This window comes from Micropterus dolomieu, linkage group LG21, assembly GCF_021292245.1.
Source record: "Micropterus dolomieu isolate WLL.071019.BEF.003 ecotype Adirondacks linkage group LG21, ASM2129224v1, whole genome shotgun sequence".
NCBI lineage: Eukaryota > Metazoa > Chordata > Actinopteri > Centrarchiformes > Centrarchidae > Micropterus > Micropterus dolomieu.
Window position 1 is genome coordinate 3,736,762 of NC_060170.1, and position 19,453 is coordinate 3,756,214.

A 19,453-nucleotide genomic window follows, 5' to 3' on the forward strand; every position below is an offset into this window, starting at 1 on the left:
GGCTCTATTTTTCTGTGGTGTTGGGTTTTTGGGTAAATTATGTATTATTCTAAATGATGGTGGTCCCCCCTGAGTAGTTTTACCCACTTAATTACCTGCAGGAGGGAGTGTATAAAAGGCAGCAAGTTAGTTCCAGTGCAAGTTGTTTTTGTTGCTTGTTGGTGTCGGTGTCTCCTCTTGTTGGTATGGAAGACAATAAATGCCACGTTTGTGCTTGCATTTTACCTCGGTCTCATGTCTCTCTCTGAAAAATGTAAAGCCACCGCCAGGCCATCGGACACCCTGTTACACCAGTGCACATGCCCGAACAAACAGCTACGGGGTTTCACAAAGTGACAATATTGAAAGTGACGCCATTTAAATCAGTCGCTCTTCCCTCACCCACTCACTGCACCTCAGAGTTAAACACAGTTTGCATCTGTCTTTTCTATCTTTTCACTGCAACTCTGCATCACAATGTCACGTTATGTATTTACTACTTTAATAATTAACAATGGAAGAAGTGTTCTTTTTCTATAAATAACTTTAGATAAACTTTGCAATCAATCCACAGTTCACCTGCGGGTGCGGCGAGGCGCACCCTGGCTATCACAGCTACCCCTGCAGAGACCTCACAGGAGATGCACTGTTAGTTAATACTTACGCCATAGCTCAACAGCTAAAATATCAGGGTCATAGTCAAAGAACTTCTTAGAGCTAAAATTCCCAAAACAAAGTGCACCATCAGAACCTTTACTCATCTGTGGTGTCCGGCCGGACCTTTGTTGCATGTCATTCCCATTCGTCTCTTTCTCACCGCATCTCTTGTCATCTCTCTTCTGTCACTATCTAACTATCGAATCAATGCATAAAAATACCCACCCAAAAAATAATAAAAATAATCCAGTGGAGTCATGTCATATGTTATGATATTAATTCCCTTTTTTTTTTTTAGCTTTTACTTTCCGATAAAAGTTTGTTTTATTTACAATATTAGGTTTTCATCAAGTTTATAACATCTTGAGACCTTTTATGGCAGACACACAGTAAATAATAAACATTAAAATTAAGAGTGAATAATAAAATAAATAAAAAGAATAGGTAAATATGATTGATATGATAAACATAATTACATTATAGTATCACTTTGATAATAAATTAAACAGTCAATTACATAATATTTAGTTAGCATAACATTTCAGATATTTATTTCATGTATCCATATGCATATACATATACTCACGTGCAACTTGATTATGTACAAAAATCACAAAAAGTCACTCTTGGCTCCCCAAGACATGCCCAAGACGAATGACGAGATAGGTAGAGGGTGCCATTATGCTAATGATAGCTTTATCAGCATTTGGGTGCAAAATCTAGCTACTAAGACCCAAATGAGGTAGGAGAAAGCTCAAAAAATAAGTAAGTCATCAATAAGTCAGTAAATTTAACTTAAATACAGTTTTTGTGGTGCCCTGCATGAGGAGACAGATAAAGAAATTAAGCAGAGCACTTTGGGCACTGAATCACAAACCCGATTTTATGTATCAAAGTCTCTTTACAGTTGTTGGGTTGTATTCATAGACTGTATATAAGAACTGGACGTAGTCATCGTGACGTCACCTGTTGGTTTGTGGACTGCCGTTTTGAAGCCTCGAGTTTGGCCGATAGGGCGCCGCCATATTGAGTTTTTGCCACAAGCCGCACTATATGTGACCATGTTTGGCCGAGACGGTGGAGCTAACAGTCGTGTGCGAAGCTAGCTAGGTTGCTTGTAATTCATGTTAACTGTCATTTTAACAGGGCTGATAACTCTGTCTAGCGAACAACAGTCTTAAAACTAAATGTACTCACCAGAGAAAGTGAACAGCCAACTCCTAATAAGCTTTTTCAACGGTGCTGGTTAAATTTACACAGTGAGTCACTCTAGCCTGATTGACAGGTCGCCATGGTAATGACTTGTCAATCATAGATAATCCATTCATGAAGCATACTCTGCTTTCTGGTCTATTTTCTTCTAAATGGGACCATAATTTTCTAAATGAACATCATGCTGTGTTGAAGAAGGCTTGAAACTGAGAGCATAAACTCATTAGGAAAGTGTTTACTGAGGTAATAAATCAGCTGAGAAGTAGGGCCTGCAGCTCTATATTTCCTTCCACTTAAAGGTCCAGCATGTAATATTTAGGAGGATCTATTGACAGAAATACAATATAATATCCATAACTATGTTTTCAGTGGTGTATAATATATATATATATATATATATAATGAGCCGTTATGTTTTTATTACGTTTAGAATCTACATATTATTATATATGTATAATCTACATATACCGTGGGTCCTCTTATATGGACTGCCATGTTTCTACAGTAGCCTGTTGGAATAATTAGAATCTTTTTTTCCCCTTAAATCTTTATTGCAAAAAGAGAAATAAAGTGTACATGGGACATGAAGAAGTATACAGAACTTTGATTCATGCAAAATCACATATTGTATATACATATTTTTCAAACATGTCACTTGTAGTATGGTCCATGTAGCGTGAACTAGATATCTGTGTGTTGTTTATACGCTTTGATAATGCTAATCCAACACATCTTTGTAGTAGTGTCCATGTTGATTTCACATTCTGACTTAAGAGCACATGAACACACACTGAAGTCAGAAGAATGACTTCACAACACGGGAAATTAGACCATCCAAGGAGCATGTGAATGTACCGTGAGCCTCTGGCTGCAATTTGTAACCCTCACCACTAGATGCCACTAAAACGTACACACTGAAACTTTAAGATAAATGCCATAAATGGCAGATCTAAAACATCACATCTAGATGTAAAGCAACCTCACCTGTTTTTTGCATCTGCATACATGCTGAGTACATGCAGAGTTTATGTAGAAGGTAGAAGTTAGGTTTATTTGTCACATTACAACAGGTTGTAAAGTGAAATTAAGTTTGTAACTCCCTTCTGCTACATAGCAGACAATATACAGTAATACAAAAGCAACCATAAATGGTAGACAGAAATAAACTGTATTCAGCAGAGCAATGCTGAGGAGGAATTTGAGTTTAGAAGTGTGGTAAACATAGACTTAGAAATCCACAAGACCCAAGAGAAGAAAAAACAGGTCTCTGGCCTGAGTCCCTCCCAGGACATGTTTTTTTCCCCACAAATGTAATTTGCGGTTTGTTTTTAGTCCCCAAATTCTTTGGGCTTGTCCCATAATAAAATCAAATGAGTGCCAGGGTGTACACAGTCAAATTAGACAAAGAGTATTAGACAAAGAAAAAGTATTACACTTCTCTACCGCAACACAGTTACCTGATACAGGGTGTATGGGTGTGGTAAACCTCAACCATTAGACAAAATAAATTGGTGATGTCAAAAGTCCAATACACATTCATTATTATGTTTTATGTTTATGATTCTTTTTTTCATGATGAAACTGTTTCTTCCACCTTCCTTCATGTAATTATAACTGCCCCTTAACTTATATGTAATTTGTTCCTGGTTTAAATTTTCCTCATGATTTCTTACCATAACTTCAATTTAGTTTTAAACCTGCAGTGCATAACTTTTGTTTCCCCTTAAGGCAGTGAGAGTTTGAGAAAACATTGTCTCTGTTTTTCCACCATACTCCTAGCTGCTGACATAGCCTACTATGTCACTCTGGTTGAATTCAAGTGGATTTATTGGCATGGGTGCAAACAATACAACATTGCCAAAGCAAATCAACATAAACTATACAATCGTAATAAACAACTAACAGTTTTCAATAGTAAACATTCTCTCCCATGGACCTCGCAATGATGGATTGCGGAGCTCTCTACATTTTGTTCCCCCTTCAGTTCTGGAAAACCAGTCATTGCTGGTTGACTTAAAATGCATCACTACCGCACAAGAGTGGGAATGTTGCTACACACGCCAGTTAAAAACACAGCATTGAGTAAACTTGTTGGGCAAAGGCTTAAATGTAACAAAATATTGATCTATTTTCTGACCCCTGCCTAATATCATACTCAAAGGTCCTAGAGTGCCTTTCAACAAGGAGCGTGTTTTGTGCACACTTAAGAACATTAACATTTATTTGGAATTATGTTTTTGGTACCACGTGGTAAGTTTTAAGTCCAAACTTTACTCTCCTTCAGTTCCGTATTTGGTCTCTACCAACTCCTGATGGAAATATATAGCTCTTCAGCTGCTAAATGCTCCACTTTGCTAGCCTCTTACAGTATCAGTCTGATGTTCTGTCCTGGGCAGTTAGCGTACAGCAGGTTTTTATAGTTTTTTTCTGCCTGCTGCAGCTGAAATTGATGCTATAAAGTTGTGGGCCGGACAAACAAACATTGACTAAACAATGAGCTGAAACTCAAAGATCTGTAGAGAATTGTCATTACCCCTGTATCACATAGTCACATTGTTATATATATAAATTATAGCCACTTTAATTTCTCTTCGCTTTAATCCTCTCCAAATTGTTGATGTCTCTCCAGAAACTGGATATTGTTTGCTGATAGTAGTAGATAGTAAAGCATATTTATAGTGCATCTTCGTCCCGTCTTTATTTAGCTTTGTTCATAGTTTTTCCAAAGACATTGAATAAGTGTAAGTGGGTCATTAATCAACTTCCCTCTAAATTTAAAATTGTGTAAACAGTTTCTAACATTGAGATATGTTAAAAAAAATGTAAGTGTGGTAGTCCATATTTACTACAGTCCCTTAAAGCAAACTTTTAAATCAGTAAAAAATGTTTTAAAAGAGCATATTTAAATTCTTTTGAGACCTATTTTGAAAGACCTGCGATGGATTGGCGACCTGTCCACGGTGTACCCCACCTTTCGCTTGATGTCAGCTGGGATTGCCTCCAGCCCCCTGCGACTGTGCGCAGGATAAGCGGTTGACGATGGATGGATGGACCTATTTTGAAAGCATTTCAACAGTGATTTGGAGTAAAATCTGGGTCCTTGCTTATTTCTCTTGAAATAGATTTTTCTTTCTTTCTTTTTTCATTGACATTCTCATGCGTGGGTACGCCTGTATGTCTGTGAATCCCCTGGTTGCTAGGCTTCACAAAAGAAATAGTCAGTAATGCAAAGTGACAAAGAACTTGACAGTCACTCTATTGTTAATTGATTGTTGCTAACATGGTGCTGTTGCTACACGTAAAACTTGTTGACACTGAAATACACACAGGATTTGTCTGAGGATGGGGGCCTCTTCCCCTGCACCAAACCCTCTCACCACCCACGTCACCCTGAGGCAACTCATTTGGCTCTGTCCCAATTCACTTTATTCACACAGCTGCCGTAGTTGATTTACGTCACACTCTGGCTACACAACCTGGATTGATCCACACATAATTAATTCATTAATTGAAAGGATTTATTGAAAGGATAGCCCCCTAATGAATCAAATGGCACTGTGGTAGAAAGAGTGGTTGAAGGGTTAGGGCATCTCCATAGTCCAATGGAGACAGTATGGTGGATTGTATAATGGTTTTTAATAAGAATTTAAATTTTTTTATGACAATGTTAAACGTGGGTTTTGTAGCACAATATGCAGTTTTGTCAAATTTTTTAGTACTTAGATCTCCATTTAGAGCATGGATAAGTTTGGGAACATCACTGCACTATTGTGAAATGCACACATTTTTGGAACAAGCTTTAAATGAAACAGAAAGGCCTGGTTTGTAGTTGACACACAAGATGGTATCATCCACATAAAATTGAAATTAAAGTTCTGATATAATATTATTTATGTAGAGAGAAAATCAAATGACCATGTCTAATGTAAAATGGGTTGTTCATGCAGAGCCAGTGGGTGTCTCACTCTCAAAAGAGTCAGAGTTGGCAACCATAGATAAGGCCCAAGCAGTTGAATAAGTACTTACTACCTGAAACAAGTTTTATTCATTGTAGCCTTAACAAGGCTAAGAGTCTACAGTAGAGGTCTTCACTGGTCCACCTGAACCCTAGGTATGTGTCAGGCTGCTAACATTGCATTAGTTAAGACTAGTGCAAAGACTGAAGACTAAAAACTAGTAAATTAATGTTAACCTGGTAGTAGCAGTCATCTGCGAAATCAGTGCTGGGTCTGCGTCTCCCGGCTGGGAGGTCTGACATTGCTTGGTTCTTCATAAGTCCGGGTCCCAACTTTCACGTAATAGACTTAGGTTCGGATCCAACATTTCTCAGCTCTGCATGGGACATTGACCCAGTAAAGTCTAAAGACAAATTAAAATTTTGACTTGATGGTAAATCCTAAAATATTCAGATTAAAAGAAAACTTAATTTCAGGCTTCTTGAGGGCTTAATGTTGGGGTCCTGGCTCACAACACTACAAAGTGTCCAAAAATCATCAATCACTACTCCCTATCTAGGGAGTCCTATGTAGAGGACTATAAAGTGAGCTCACTGGCAAAATTAAAACACTTTCAGACACAACTCATGTCATTCTCTCTGTGCCGTTAATTACGTCATTGCTGTCGTACAATTAAAACATGCCAGATCAACGCCAGCCGGTGGACCATCCATAATAAATAACTTGTTGAAATAAATACATGATATTATACTGAGCGTATCTTCCCAAATTAAGAAATACAATGTCCTTTGTGGCCATTTGTGTTGCAATATGCTGCTCTCATCATATTATTAGATAATGAACACATTATCTTTGTGCCACAACACTAGGATTTGTCTAGGAACAACAAACTATACTCCATAATAATAAAACAGCTTTTAGAGCTTTGTGGAAATGGCACCCAATAATTATAATTTTTTCTTTGTTCTCATTCAAATATTTCAGATTAGAAGAAGAAACAGAATTGCAAGACAGAGTAAACTGAGGCATGCTGCTGTTGTGGGATTGCGTGGTGTGGGGACAGAGAGGACCCAAATGCAAAGTTCGGAGGGAAGGAGGTTTATTGAGGGAGAAAGGGGTAAAGGGACTGGAGTGGAGGAAGAGGTGGTTGTCGGGAAAGCACAGGCACGGGGAACCAAGGAGACAGGGGGCCAGGGAGCCGGGGAACACAGGGGCCGAGGAAGCGAGGAGAGGCAGGGGAACAGGGAGGACGCCGTGAGGGAAGTCCGAGGAGGAGTGGGCCAGTGGATGAGCCCAGCCGACTGAACGGAGGACAAGGGTGAGTGTACCTGGGAGGGAAACAGGCAGAGAGACAGGGTTAGGGAAGACAGCGACAAGGCACAGGGAAAATGTGAAAAAACAAGAAACATGAAAGCCTGAACGTGGGGGTGGCACCGGGTATGGAGCAACGACGATCAAGCGAGGATGGTGTGGAGAACCGGGGTTGAAATACAGGCAGTCATGAGGCGATTACTGGCAGGTGTGGCAGGCTGACGAGGTGGCTGATGAGATGCAGGTACAGGTAGTTGGCTGGGCTCAGGAGCAGAGGGAGAGAGAGCACACAGGGGAGAAAACACAGGGAGGCAGGCAGAGAACAGAAAACCAAGGAAAAAAGCAGAAAAACTGATAAAAAGGAGAAAAAACCAGGACATTCACCGTCAGCCGGGCTGCCACCACAACAGCTGCTCTCAAATTGTAAGTGAAAAGATGAAGATGATGCTTGGCCTTTATGTTTATATTTACAATAGATATACCATAAAACTTAAATTAATAGCAGAGTCCCAAATAGCTGCCTACCCCGTTAACTGGCCTGGTGTGGGAACACATTTTGACAAATAAACGCAGGTCCCCATTAAACGCCTGGTCTGTTTTTTATAGAAGTTCTTTCAATGTATAAAACCTTAAACCTTAAACCTCTGGGTCACCTGCTTTAGTTGCTTAGATCGCTAATACATAAATTAATGTTTAAACATATGATCAATATGTCAGTATGGACATGCTGCACAAGTTGTGAATCCTGTCATGTGAAGTGCATCGCTCTCTGTCTCCTAACTTCTGCCACACTTTTCTCATCCTGCACCCTGTTTTCCTTTCGTTGCTGCCTTCAAAATAAAAGTGCATAAAGCCTAGTTCACACTACACGATTTTAAGCCTGATTTGCCAGAGCTCGGTGACCGTCGGGCTGTTATCAGGGGTAAATCAGTGATCGATCGGCGGTCGCCATTCGCTATGTGTGAACTACTCAAGGACCATTAAAATGGCTCCCAGACACATTTCTGACACATCGCCGACATCTGCAAGATATCTAGCATGCCACACATCTGAAAGAGTCGGCTGATTCGACATCCACATCCAGCCAATTAGAGCAGGCAGCTACTTTTTCTCTGCAAAACACTTTTTACTCACCTCCAGCTCTCTCTGTAGCACAGAGTGTAGCTAATCGATTCTTTCTCCCATAGTTTTTGTCTTAATAACAAACAACAGCTTTCTCGTGTGTAGGTTTGCGTCATTTCCCGTTTCACATGTGTTTTGTTGACAAAACGTGGTTTTGAGACCAGCGTCGGGTGACACAGCTGCTGTCAGCTCGCATAGTGTGTGACCCCCTGTCACCGATCAGTCACGTAGTGTGAACGCCAAAATGACTTCAAGACTCCCGTCACAAGACGGAAAGTCGTGTAGTCTACACGAGCCTTAAGCTGTGTGTCGGAGCTAGATCAAATGAATGACGTGTATTTGATATTATTGGATAATTTTTGTAACTGTTTGAAATAAATAAACTGTTTCATAGGAGCCTATTTCAGCTTTGTGCAAAGGGAATTAAAGGCCTGTCCCATATATAGACAGGGTCAATTCAGTCATTTTAGCAAATAAAAGCCCGGGCTATTAATGTTAAGTTTTATGGCATACACACATAATTTCTGAATTCACTCTCAAAGTCAGACTACACCGCCCTCCTGAGGAAACTTCACATTACATACAGTAAACTTTTACAACAGAGTGTGATTGTATTGTCACATAGCTTCTTCTCACATATTTAATTTAATGACACTGTGTTATCAGTTTAAATCTCTTTATTTACAGTGTGAACAACCCTCTCAGTATTGGGCACTTAACCACGAAGTGCCTGCCTTGGCCTTATATTTTGATGGCCAAAGTGACCTGCCATTTCAGACTTGCAGTAGCCCATCTCTTTGACATCCTGCACTTTCCATTTGACCATGGCTGGGGTCATGACCTAGAGGTTCTAGTGTTCCTGTTTCGGCCGGCAAGTGCGACTTCTTGAGAGTGTTTGACATCCCACATTTCCACATAAATAATATCCTTCACAGGGTCGCAGACAAAATAATGAGGTTCCAGAACAGGCTTTCAGCTTTCCGCCGCTTCAAGAGCTTTGAACACTTAGCTGGATCAGCACCATTCGTCAGGGTTGTGGGCAGTATTGATGGCTGTCATGTAAGAATCAAGCCCAGAAGTACAGATCCTCAGTGGTACTTCAGCAGAAAATTGTTTTATTCTGTTCAAATGCAAGGAGTGTGGCTCAGTCCGTGATGCCAGAGTTCTTAAAAACAGCTCTTATATGTTCAATGACTGTAGACACTGCAAGGCTATTGTATTCTAGGGGATGGTGGGGATCTTTGTCATGACCCATCACATTCATAACACCTTACAGGGACCCAGTAAAGAGTGCAGATGCAGTAAGGTTCAACAGGCACCATGCAAAGGCCCATTCTGTGGTTGAAAGGGAATTTGGCATTATGAAGACCAGGGGGCGATCAATATTTTTCAAGGCTCTGGAAGTGCACCCTGCATTTGTAGTGAAGGTCATTGCTTGTTGTGCCATTTTGCACGTCTGCATCAGAGATGGAGACACACTTGAGCCTGTGGAAGAGGCACTGGGGCCAGGTGACAGAGGTGGTCAGCTTCAGTCAGTTTGGTCCAGATGTTAGCATGTACAGTAAAATTAAAACAACTTCCTGTTTTATGGTGAAGCATCGAACTCTGCATCCACGCAATGGACATGCTGTTAAGCTAAAACTCACAAGCTTCACAACATAGTGTCATCATTGTGTTAAGGCCTTTCTGAGACAGTTTTGAAGTGGATGTGGACAACCTGCTAGGAGCAGTAAATAACGGCATGAAACTTGTTATTTCCTGTTGCCAGTAGGGGGTACAATGGGTTTGTGTGAATGTTGTCATATGGATGTGTTCAGGGCCGGACTGTTATCATACTTGTAAAGTTTGGTACAGATTTGAGCATGTACACTGAAGTTACAACAACTTCCGGTTTCATGGTGATGCCACGCCACGGACAGGCCCTTTGACGAAAACTCACAGATAGTACAACTTTTTATCGTCAATGCCTTTAGATAAATATATATATCTATCTCGATCTCGCCTGGCCTTCTCCAACGGTTCATCATGCTGTTGCCTTTTTGAAGGTGGCCCTGGCTCCTTTGACCCTGATAAACTCCCTGGCACTGGAGCCTGACTCTCTGGCTCATATGGCAATGAATCAAGGGATGCTGATTCGGAAAAGGAAGGCTTCTCCCTGCAGGCTGAGGCAATGAGGCGTGGAGGCTGAATAGATGCCCTGCAACTCATTGCCTCATCCATGAGAGAGAACCTCTTCCATTTTGCAGCAGTGGTCTCCTGAGTTCCTGCACACATTGCAAAAAGTAGTGGTCCTTCTCTCTCCTCAGTGAATAAAGTTTGCCGCATTGTCGTCGGCCATCAGAGATTTATCGAAATTGACATTTGATATTTGCTTGCGCTCATTTAAAGCTCCAATGTAATTTTGCTACTAAGGAATGAATAAAAGGTGTAGCCCATCTAGCTCTTTCTTCTCGTCAGCCCGCCATTTTTTTATCAGCGCAATGCATGATGGTATATACCGCTTGATTAGGTAACATCGGTTGTACACTGCTTTTCACAATGCATTCTGGGATCCACTATATAGGGTAGAATAATTCTCACTATACATTCAGACAGCACTACAAAATGGCATAGTGGATTATATGTGAGTAGTGAGTTATTTCGGACAAAGCCTGCACCTCTGAAATACAAGCTGAGCTGCTGCTGTCAGCCCTGAAACCTCCCAGCAGTTACTGTTCGCCTTCTATCCTCACCTTCTTTCCGAAGCTCAAGAATCCCGGCTGCCTCTTTGTTAAAGGGTCCTCCTGCAAAGACAAAGGTCCAGTTCAAACAGCAGACAAAGTTAGCGGATAGTTGTTAAAGAAAGTCAAACAACTGGCAGGTGAAGAGCCAAGGCTAAAAGGAGATTAAATGTTGGACTTAAATGCTAATGTTGTCATGTGTTTCAAACAATCAATTAATGCACCTGGACAACATGAAGTACATGACTGTAAACATTAGCTACAAATGCAACAACCACTTACATTTACAGAATTCTCATCATAAAAATAGAAGTTTGTACTTTGTTTATTTTAAAGACCAAGTCAGATTTATCCCAGCCTAAACGATGGGAGAACACTGTTTAACACATCATATCTGGGAGTAGAAAGTTTAACTCGGATTAAGTCATCCAGTTAATTGGCTGGAAATGTCAGGCTTCTGACGCCAGTGTTTTAGGATGTCCAAAAGGCAAATTACATTCCAAAGCCCGCTCAACCAATGCACTCATTGTGAATACGCCTCAGTAATTCTGCAAGTTAACTTGACTCAGAGTTTAGGCTCCCAGAAAAGTTGACATCCCTTTTAATTTGTGCTTACAAGATGCTTTTTTCCCCCCTCTGTACCTACTAAAGCTTTCCATTTTTGCTCCCTAAACTGTTGATTTCCTTGGAAGAGAGGGCCAGGGCTAAATTTAGAGGTGAAGTCTGGGACTGAAGTTTTTCCCAGGAGAGCCTCGTAATGACAGGCTACTGGATGGAAAAAGCATCCGGCACAATGGGAGCCAGATGCTGAGACGTCAGTTTCACACACATCCAGTCATACACACACCCACACCCACACAGACCCTTACAAACAGAAATGGAAACTCACTAGATATATACATGCAAGCACACAAATTGCATATACATATTTGCATTTTCTATCAGACACGTTTGCTTTGTACAGTCACCAACCCACCCCTTAGACATACAGATTTGTACACATGCATCAACATCACACATTCATTACACACATACACTCATACACACACTTCGTGCCACCCACCGTTGTTATGCAACTACAGCTCTCCCACTGTCTGCCTCTCATCACACCTCCAGTTCTCAGCCTTTAAAATTAATGAACAATGATTTGTCTTTTTCCACTTTTTATTAAATCATCCAGTCAGTGTGATGGAGCCTGTCTGCTACAGCACCACACAGGCAGCCACACTGAGTCTGTTGTGTACCGAGTCTCTTCACATGGGGTCCGGGGTGAATTATTTAGTGAGCTGGAAAGGTGCTGACAACAGATCTTATTGAGTCTATTGATAAGTGGAGAGACTAAAGAGAGACTGTTTGTCTGGCAGCCGAATGTTCTCTTTCCAGGGAACACATGCTTACTCAATGGAAGCACATTCAAAGATCAAGACTTTTTTAAATGAAAGAAAAAGTAGACAAAAGAAACTGTTGACGCCGCCTGCTTCTTTGGAGATCAACGTTACACTTCCCTCTGCTGGCAGAATATCACATTGCAGTTGTGTTAACTTGTGTTACTATTATTCTTGTTCTTGTATTCTGTTTGTTTCTCTAAGAACTGCCTGATCCGGGTGACCTCTCGGGGTCGGGAGGCCCTGGTGACTGACTTCGGCCTGGCCAGGGAAGTGGTGGAGCTGCCAGTTAAAGACCCTGGCAGGAAGCTCTCACTAGTGGGCTCAGCCTTTTGGATGGCCCCAGAGATGCTCAGAGGGGAGCCATATGACCGCAAGGTAACAAAGTGCTGTTTATACCATATACACTCCTGTTTCTACTACACATACTGCTTTTTTGCTGGAAACAGAAGGATTTAAGCTCACATAATTTGTTGCAAACTTTGAAAACATGGGAGTTAGAGTTAAATGTACTTCTATTATAATTTTAAATAAAATGCATATACAGCATTGCTTTCAAATAGTCAGGTATCAGTCTCAGAATATAATAGTTTTCATTAATTTATCTATGAATAGTTTGGTCTATAAGATGTTAAGAAATTGTGAAAAATACCTGTTTTACAAAGCCCAAGGTGGTATCTCAAAGCTTTTTATTTTTTTTTTTACCAAAACCCAAAATATCAATTCACTATCACATAGGATAGAGAAAAGCAGAAAACCCTCACAAGTCAGAAGCTTTGTAATGTTTGGTGCTTCAAAAATGATTAATCAATTATGAAAGTCGTTGCTGATTTAATCAATTTACACATTTTGTCAGCTCTGTCTGATGCTCTGGTATATTATTCTTTTAAAAGTATAGTTTTGGGCAGTTTATTGCTTTAAAAAAAAAAAAAAAACGTTTGGGATTTGTTTGCTATCAGCCGAAATGATTGCATCACATTTTACTTGTTCCAGGTGGATGTATTCTCCTTTGGCATTGTGCTCTGTGAAATCCTGGCCAGGATCCCTGCAGACCCAGAGATACTACCCAGAACACAGGTAGAGCTCAATAAGAAAACCATTGTCACATAAGGCTGCTCCCAAAGGGAGAACAATCATATACAAGCACAATCTTGAAATGGATTTCGTATCGGTGGTTGGAAATATATTTACCTGACACTAAGGTTGCACTGGTTATTTTAAATTAATTGTTTTGCATAGAGAATGTCAGACACTCCTCATCACAGTTCCCCAGACCTCATGGTGATGTGAAGTACTTGCTACAGTTCAAAGCCTAAATAATCATATAACATAGAGGGGAAAAAAGCAAATTGTCAAATTTTAGAAGCTGTAACCATGAGTATTTTCATTTTTGATTGATGATAAAATACTTATGAATACTCAAAAAGTCGTTCACTAGGCTTATTCCAAAGTTCAAATATATGCTCTACAAGACATCTAAAGGTCGCGTATTAACACCATGAATCTTGTTGGTCTATTCAGTACACACACAAAAATGTAAAAATTATTATTTGTGGTTTTAGGGGGAGTGAGAACAGACTCTGAAAAGTCAACTTGCTGGCCATTACAACCAATTTTGCTTGTGCACAGTTTAAGGCAACAAGGTTCAATGTGTTAATACAGCAAGTGAGCTTTGGGGTGAGCCGGGCTAGCTGTTTCCAGCCATTATGCTAAGCTTAGCATAGAGTACTTAACCCATATTGCTTGATTATTACTTGATTTAAGGACATGGATAATGTAAAATGTATGATTATTCAATATTGGCATGAAGTATCAGCCATTAGCAGTTTTAATGTAAAGTATTGACCTAAAAAAAACCTGAGTCAGTGTGAGTCAGTTAGTGAAACGCTATCTTATGTATCATGTATGAGCCAACACAAATTAGTGTTCCTCTTCCAAACAGCATGTGAATAGCAACATATGTTATGTTAATATGTGTTGTTATCAAGTTATCCCAAGGTGTGAAAAAGATAAACGTTCATTGTTCCAGTTATAGTAAATGGATTTGTTGCACATGACACGTCTTTGGTAAGTGTAGTGAATGTGTATAATAGTGTGCCCATTCTGCAGTGACTGTTGATGTTAATATATTTCAGGACTATGGTCTGGATGTGAATGCATTCAGGGAGCTGGTGATTGGCTGTCCTCAGCGTCTCCTGGAGTTGGCAGCCAGCTGCTGTATGGTAGGTAGATAGAAGAGTGTACATATAAAAATACAGTAGTAATGCAAGAACATGGTTACAGAATGAATCATGAATTAAAAGTTCAATTTCTTTTGTGAATCATGTCAATAGTAGTCATAATGTTTCTTTACCTACACTGTGTTACATGATCATTTAATATCTCATTGAATTAGCATTATGTGTTGTCATTAGGATTGCCTCAAAACATTTTGAGTACATTATAATTTCATAAAACACTATTTTGACATGAGAGAATACATTAGCTTAGAATTGTAGTTTTAAATGTGAGGTTGTATAAAGTTTGAGTCTCAAACCCGAAAAATGATAACTGATTAATAAGGGTTTTTTTCTAACTTGGGAAAGCTCCTTCCTGAACCTCAGAAGACATCTCAGGTGTACTACTCATGACGAGTAGCTCTTACGATGAAGGCCACTTATGTGTGGCTGTTGCACATTCCATTAAAAGAAAACCATACAGATATTGTTTAATGTTTATCTGGTTAATATATATCCTGTGTTCCATCTCACAAATTTGTTAAAGCCAGGTGGCGACTGAGTGTAAATTACATATTACAGTAGCTTTTATAATCATAATAATGAGGATAATCCAATTCTGCTTATCATGCTAATGTGTGATTCACCACTTAGAAACAAAGAGGGGTTTTGTATATCAGGCCTGTCTGCATCATATATAAGGCACCCAATGACCTACAGGGATAAACTCCTAAAACCTGTAATGAATGATCTCCAGGAGGGAACATCCTAGGACTCTATGTTAATTGTTCATATATGAAGTTAATTTGTTAACTTAGGTTCGGGAGCTGTTCTAGGTACCGTCTGGGGGGCTTGATATAAGCTCGGGCGAAAACACTTCCGAGACAGAACCCCCACACTGAGTCTCTATGCCCGGTCTCCCATACACCCTCTCAGACCAGCCTATCAGACGACTTCCTTCTTCCACCATCACCATTCCCCTCTACATGCATTAATCCATCCTCCATAATCCATGCATTCCATATTCTCACGTACCTCTAAATCGCACATTGTTGTGCCGTGGTCCTTGCTAGTGAAACATCTAGAGATATCATCATTATATGCACAAATAATGATTTTATGGAAAGTGCAAACATAAAACAAATCAAAAGGAACAAAATATTTCTTAGAGACTATATATTTGTGTTCATTTGTGGGTCCCCCGGAGGACACAGGGTATATTTCACACAGTAATTGTTTAAACTACCCACCTGTGTATGAAGTGTATATCAACTGACAGTACCACTGTATTGGCAAGTTGCAACATTAAAATCCTCCTTAGACATGAATGCAACAATGTTAACAACTGATTAAAGTAACAATATAATAATAGTTGTAATAGTAAAAGTAATTTTTATTTCTTAAGTAAGAGTTTGAATGCAGGGAAGTACTTTCACATTGTGGTATTGCTACTTTTACTTAAGTAAAAAATCTGAATACTACTGCCACCACTGAGTGATACCAATGAAATATTGATCAATAAGTCAAGCCCCCAGAAGTAGACATAGCCTCACAGAGCCACTCTCTTCTCCTCTGATCTAAGCTGGAGTCCTTCCGACGGCCAGCGTTCACAGAGTTGCTGGATGAGTTGGGAGAAGTTGCTGAGAGTCTGGAGCCGCCACCAAAATCTGATCTGACCACGAGCTGAGTCTCCCGTCATCCAGCAACAGGACCGGAGTGTCTGGGATTATTCGCCAATGTCTGAACAGGACTACACATGACCATGGCTGAACTTGTCTTAATTGAGGTGGTGCAGATATACTAGATGTGTTTTTGGAGAGCAGTGGAAATTTTCCTGACTTCTCATTGGACACTTTACGTTGACACACTTGTGTACAGATGAAGTTTGACTCGTAGGAGTGAATATACAGTATGGTCTTTTTTTTTTTTTTTTTTTTTTTTGTTTGTTTTTTTTTGCAGCACGTCTTTCTTGACTGAAAGGTCTTATCCCACTTCCTGTTCTTTGTGTGTGGTTTGTTTGTAACTGACGATACAGATGATCAAGTCTGTTGATGTATTTTCGGCCTCTTCTATCTGCTCACCCATCCCTTTTGATTCTGCAGGCCTGGAATCTGTTTCAGCGCTTCTCCAACAGGAAATTGCATTTGACTGAGCAAGAATGGTCTGCCCTCTAACAAACAGATCTCCGGATATCATTTCCTATAAGATGGGACACAAAACCAGTTTTGAAAGCAGAACAGCCATTGTTTCACATAACAGATACATGACTAATACATCAGGAGTTTAAGAGATTTTAAGTTGACATAAGAATTGTCAGGCATGCATGTTCGAGTTTGCAGTCATATTAAATAAAGTTGCTCTCATTTTAAGCTATTTATTATTCCATAAAATTATATTTTTCTTGATTAACGCTGAAAACCTTCAACATATCAGCTTTTCAGAAACAAAGAAAACATTTATTCAGTATAATGACTTTGCATTTTTTAGTTTTCAGTGATGTGAATTTAATGTCCAAATCTCTTTTTGCTTTGTTCTGTTTTGTTGTTATTTTAATAAGGTAGTGAATTGAACATAAGTGTGTAAATATTTAAGCTTTTCTGTTTTGCTCACATTCTTTTGTAATTCTGCCACCTTCTGGAGGATTGAAAGCTCCACATTCTTTTACGTTGGCCGGCATTTACTACTTTCTGGTCTGTGTGTGGTCTCAGTGATTTCTCAGGCAGCTACAACAACTCTCATAAAAGCCACACTTGGTTTCTGTCCTTAAATTTATTCTGCCTTTTTTTTAAAGGAAACAGTTCTGTAACAGTAAGTTAGATCTCAAGCTTCAGAGATGCAGGTTTAGTTGTCTTGCACATACATGCAAGTGATAAAACGGTGAAAAAAAGAATAATCAAATACAGGTGAACGCAACAGAGAGATGGAGATGCCTGAAAATTCAACATGCTTTTTAGGCTCAGTGATTGTATGAAGATAAATCTGCATTCAGAGTGCTTTTCAGAAGTTGCTGTTTCAGTTTTCACATTCATGAAAAACTAATGGAACCTTTTTCATTTAATCAGCTTACATACATTTTGAAAAATAAAGTTTCAGTTCTATTTCATATAAATATCTGTGTAATTTATTATGAGCCTTTCTTCGTTCAGTTATCTGACATCACTAATAAAGCTGTGTATAAATAGCAGTGTAAAATGCTCATTTTGGAGTTGATTTATGTAATGCTTCTCTGTTTGCACACTTCAATAGAATTAAACACAGGAGCTCCATTGGTCCCCCCTTGACCCCTACAACTAGTGGTCACAATCTGACCAGGAGCTGTTATTATCAGACTATAATGATGTAGCACTTATTTTCAACTGTAAAAAAATAAATGTTATTATTTATATTATTTTGCATTGTTGATAGGCAGGAACCTGTGGGACTATGTGGCTTTCCTGCATGGCAGCAACAGGACCCTGTGGGGGTAAACTTTTATACAACCCCAGGTTGAGCTCTTGTCAGGGGACCTTGTGTCAAGCGGGGCCTCCTACTGGGAGAAGAGAGGGTTCTGAAAAAAATGCATTAAAAGTTGTGGGCCTAACAAAACAGATATAAAGAACTACGTAAACTCAGGCTACTTAAGCTGAATCTATCAATTGTCTTGCGCAATTTGAAACATTTAAATTAGTTGTGATGCAGCAGGATATCACAGTGGCAAATATACTATATACTATTTATAGGAGGCTTATCACCAGAGAAGTAACATTACGCATTAAAGCAAACCAAATAGTGACATGCTTACTGTTCTTCTATCCAATAAGAACATTAGTGATGTATTAATTAGCAAATGGTATTTCTGCTCCACAAATTAGCCTCATTATGGTCAGCCATGGGAACACCTGCTGAACACTGAGGCCAGAACCAACACTTATCCGCTCTAACCCAGACTCCATCCATCATGTCTGGAAGTATTCCAGCTTTGGACTCTGCTGGATAATGGACAACAACAACTCTTAAAGGTCCAGTGTGTAACATTTAGGAGCATCTTAATGGGAGTGGAGTACTTGAGAGACGAAGGAATAATCTATTGCCTTTGGGTGATTCAGGAGCCAAGCAGCACCAAAATGCCATGCCATGACCGATAAAGGGTCACTGAAAAACATGCACAAAATGACCAAGCTAACATGCAGATGATGTTTGCCATGTTCATCAGTGTGCTAATATTTGTTATTCACCACTGAACATGCAGTATGTAGCAGAGAGGGGTAGGAGAGTGTCAGAGTGGGCCTCTTGCTTTTGATTAGGGGTGTGGTTTGAGCAGGAGGAGATAAATTGGGCACCTGTGAGCTGGGTTGAAGGGGAATGACAAATATTTCATGCATGGAGGAGAAAAGAGGAGTGGGAAGTTTAGAGAGAATAAGAAAGTTTGCTGAACTTATCCAGATTTGAGGCATCCTGGCCTTGGAGTGAAATTAAAGTGCATATAGAAGTGCTGGAGAAGCAGTGGTACCAAGAGCTGGCCAGACTTTGTGAACTTAAAGAGCAACAAAGGACTGTAGGAAACTGTGCTGAACCCTGGAGTGGGTGGGGACAACCATGTTAACATGCTCTTCAATCTGCTCGGTTGCAGCCTGGAGCTTCCTTGTCCTGGTGGAAGTCTTCCTCCTTTTAACTCTCATGGCTACTCTATCCTCCTGCCCAGCTATAGGCAGGACTTTACCTTCTGCCCCATTTCAACTGAACTACACACATCCACACACACCTACACCCTTATTCCCCTCTCAATGGAACTCAGTTAAACTGGACTAACCCCACACACCTACACACTCGCCTCTCTCACACCAGAACTCAAGGAACTGAACTGGACTGCTACCTTTTGAGTTCAATGGACTTAACTGCCTGATTTCCCCCGAAAC

The 19,453-nt window shown here is 39.9% G+C and overlaps 1 protein-coding gene across 1 annotated transcript in view; it reads left to right on the forward strand.

The window, feature by feature from the left end:
* The window catches only part of LOC123960691 (dual specificity testis-specific protein kinase 1-like), a 50,605-nt gene extending 32,944 nt beyond the window's left edge, over nt 1-17,661 (forward strand). Inside the window, exons 7-10 of the mRNA XM_046035603.1 lie at nt 12,547-12,720; nt 13,336-13,419; nt 14,478-14,564; nt 16,141-17,661. Coding sequence (XP_045891559.1) covers nt 12,547-12,720; nt 13,336-13,419; nt 14,478-14,564; nt 16,141-16,245 — 450 coding nt within the window. The 3' untranslated portion in view covers nt 16,246-17,661. The remainder of the gene's footprint in view (nt 1-12,546; nt 12,721-13,335; nt 13,420-14,477; nt 14,565-16,140) is intronic.
* The last annotated feature ends 1,792 nt before the right edge of the window (nt 17,662-19,453 follow it).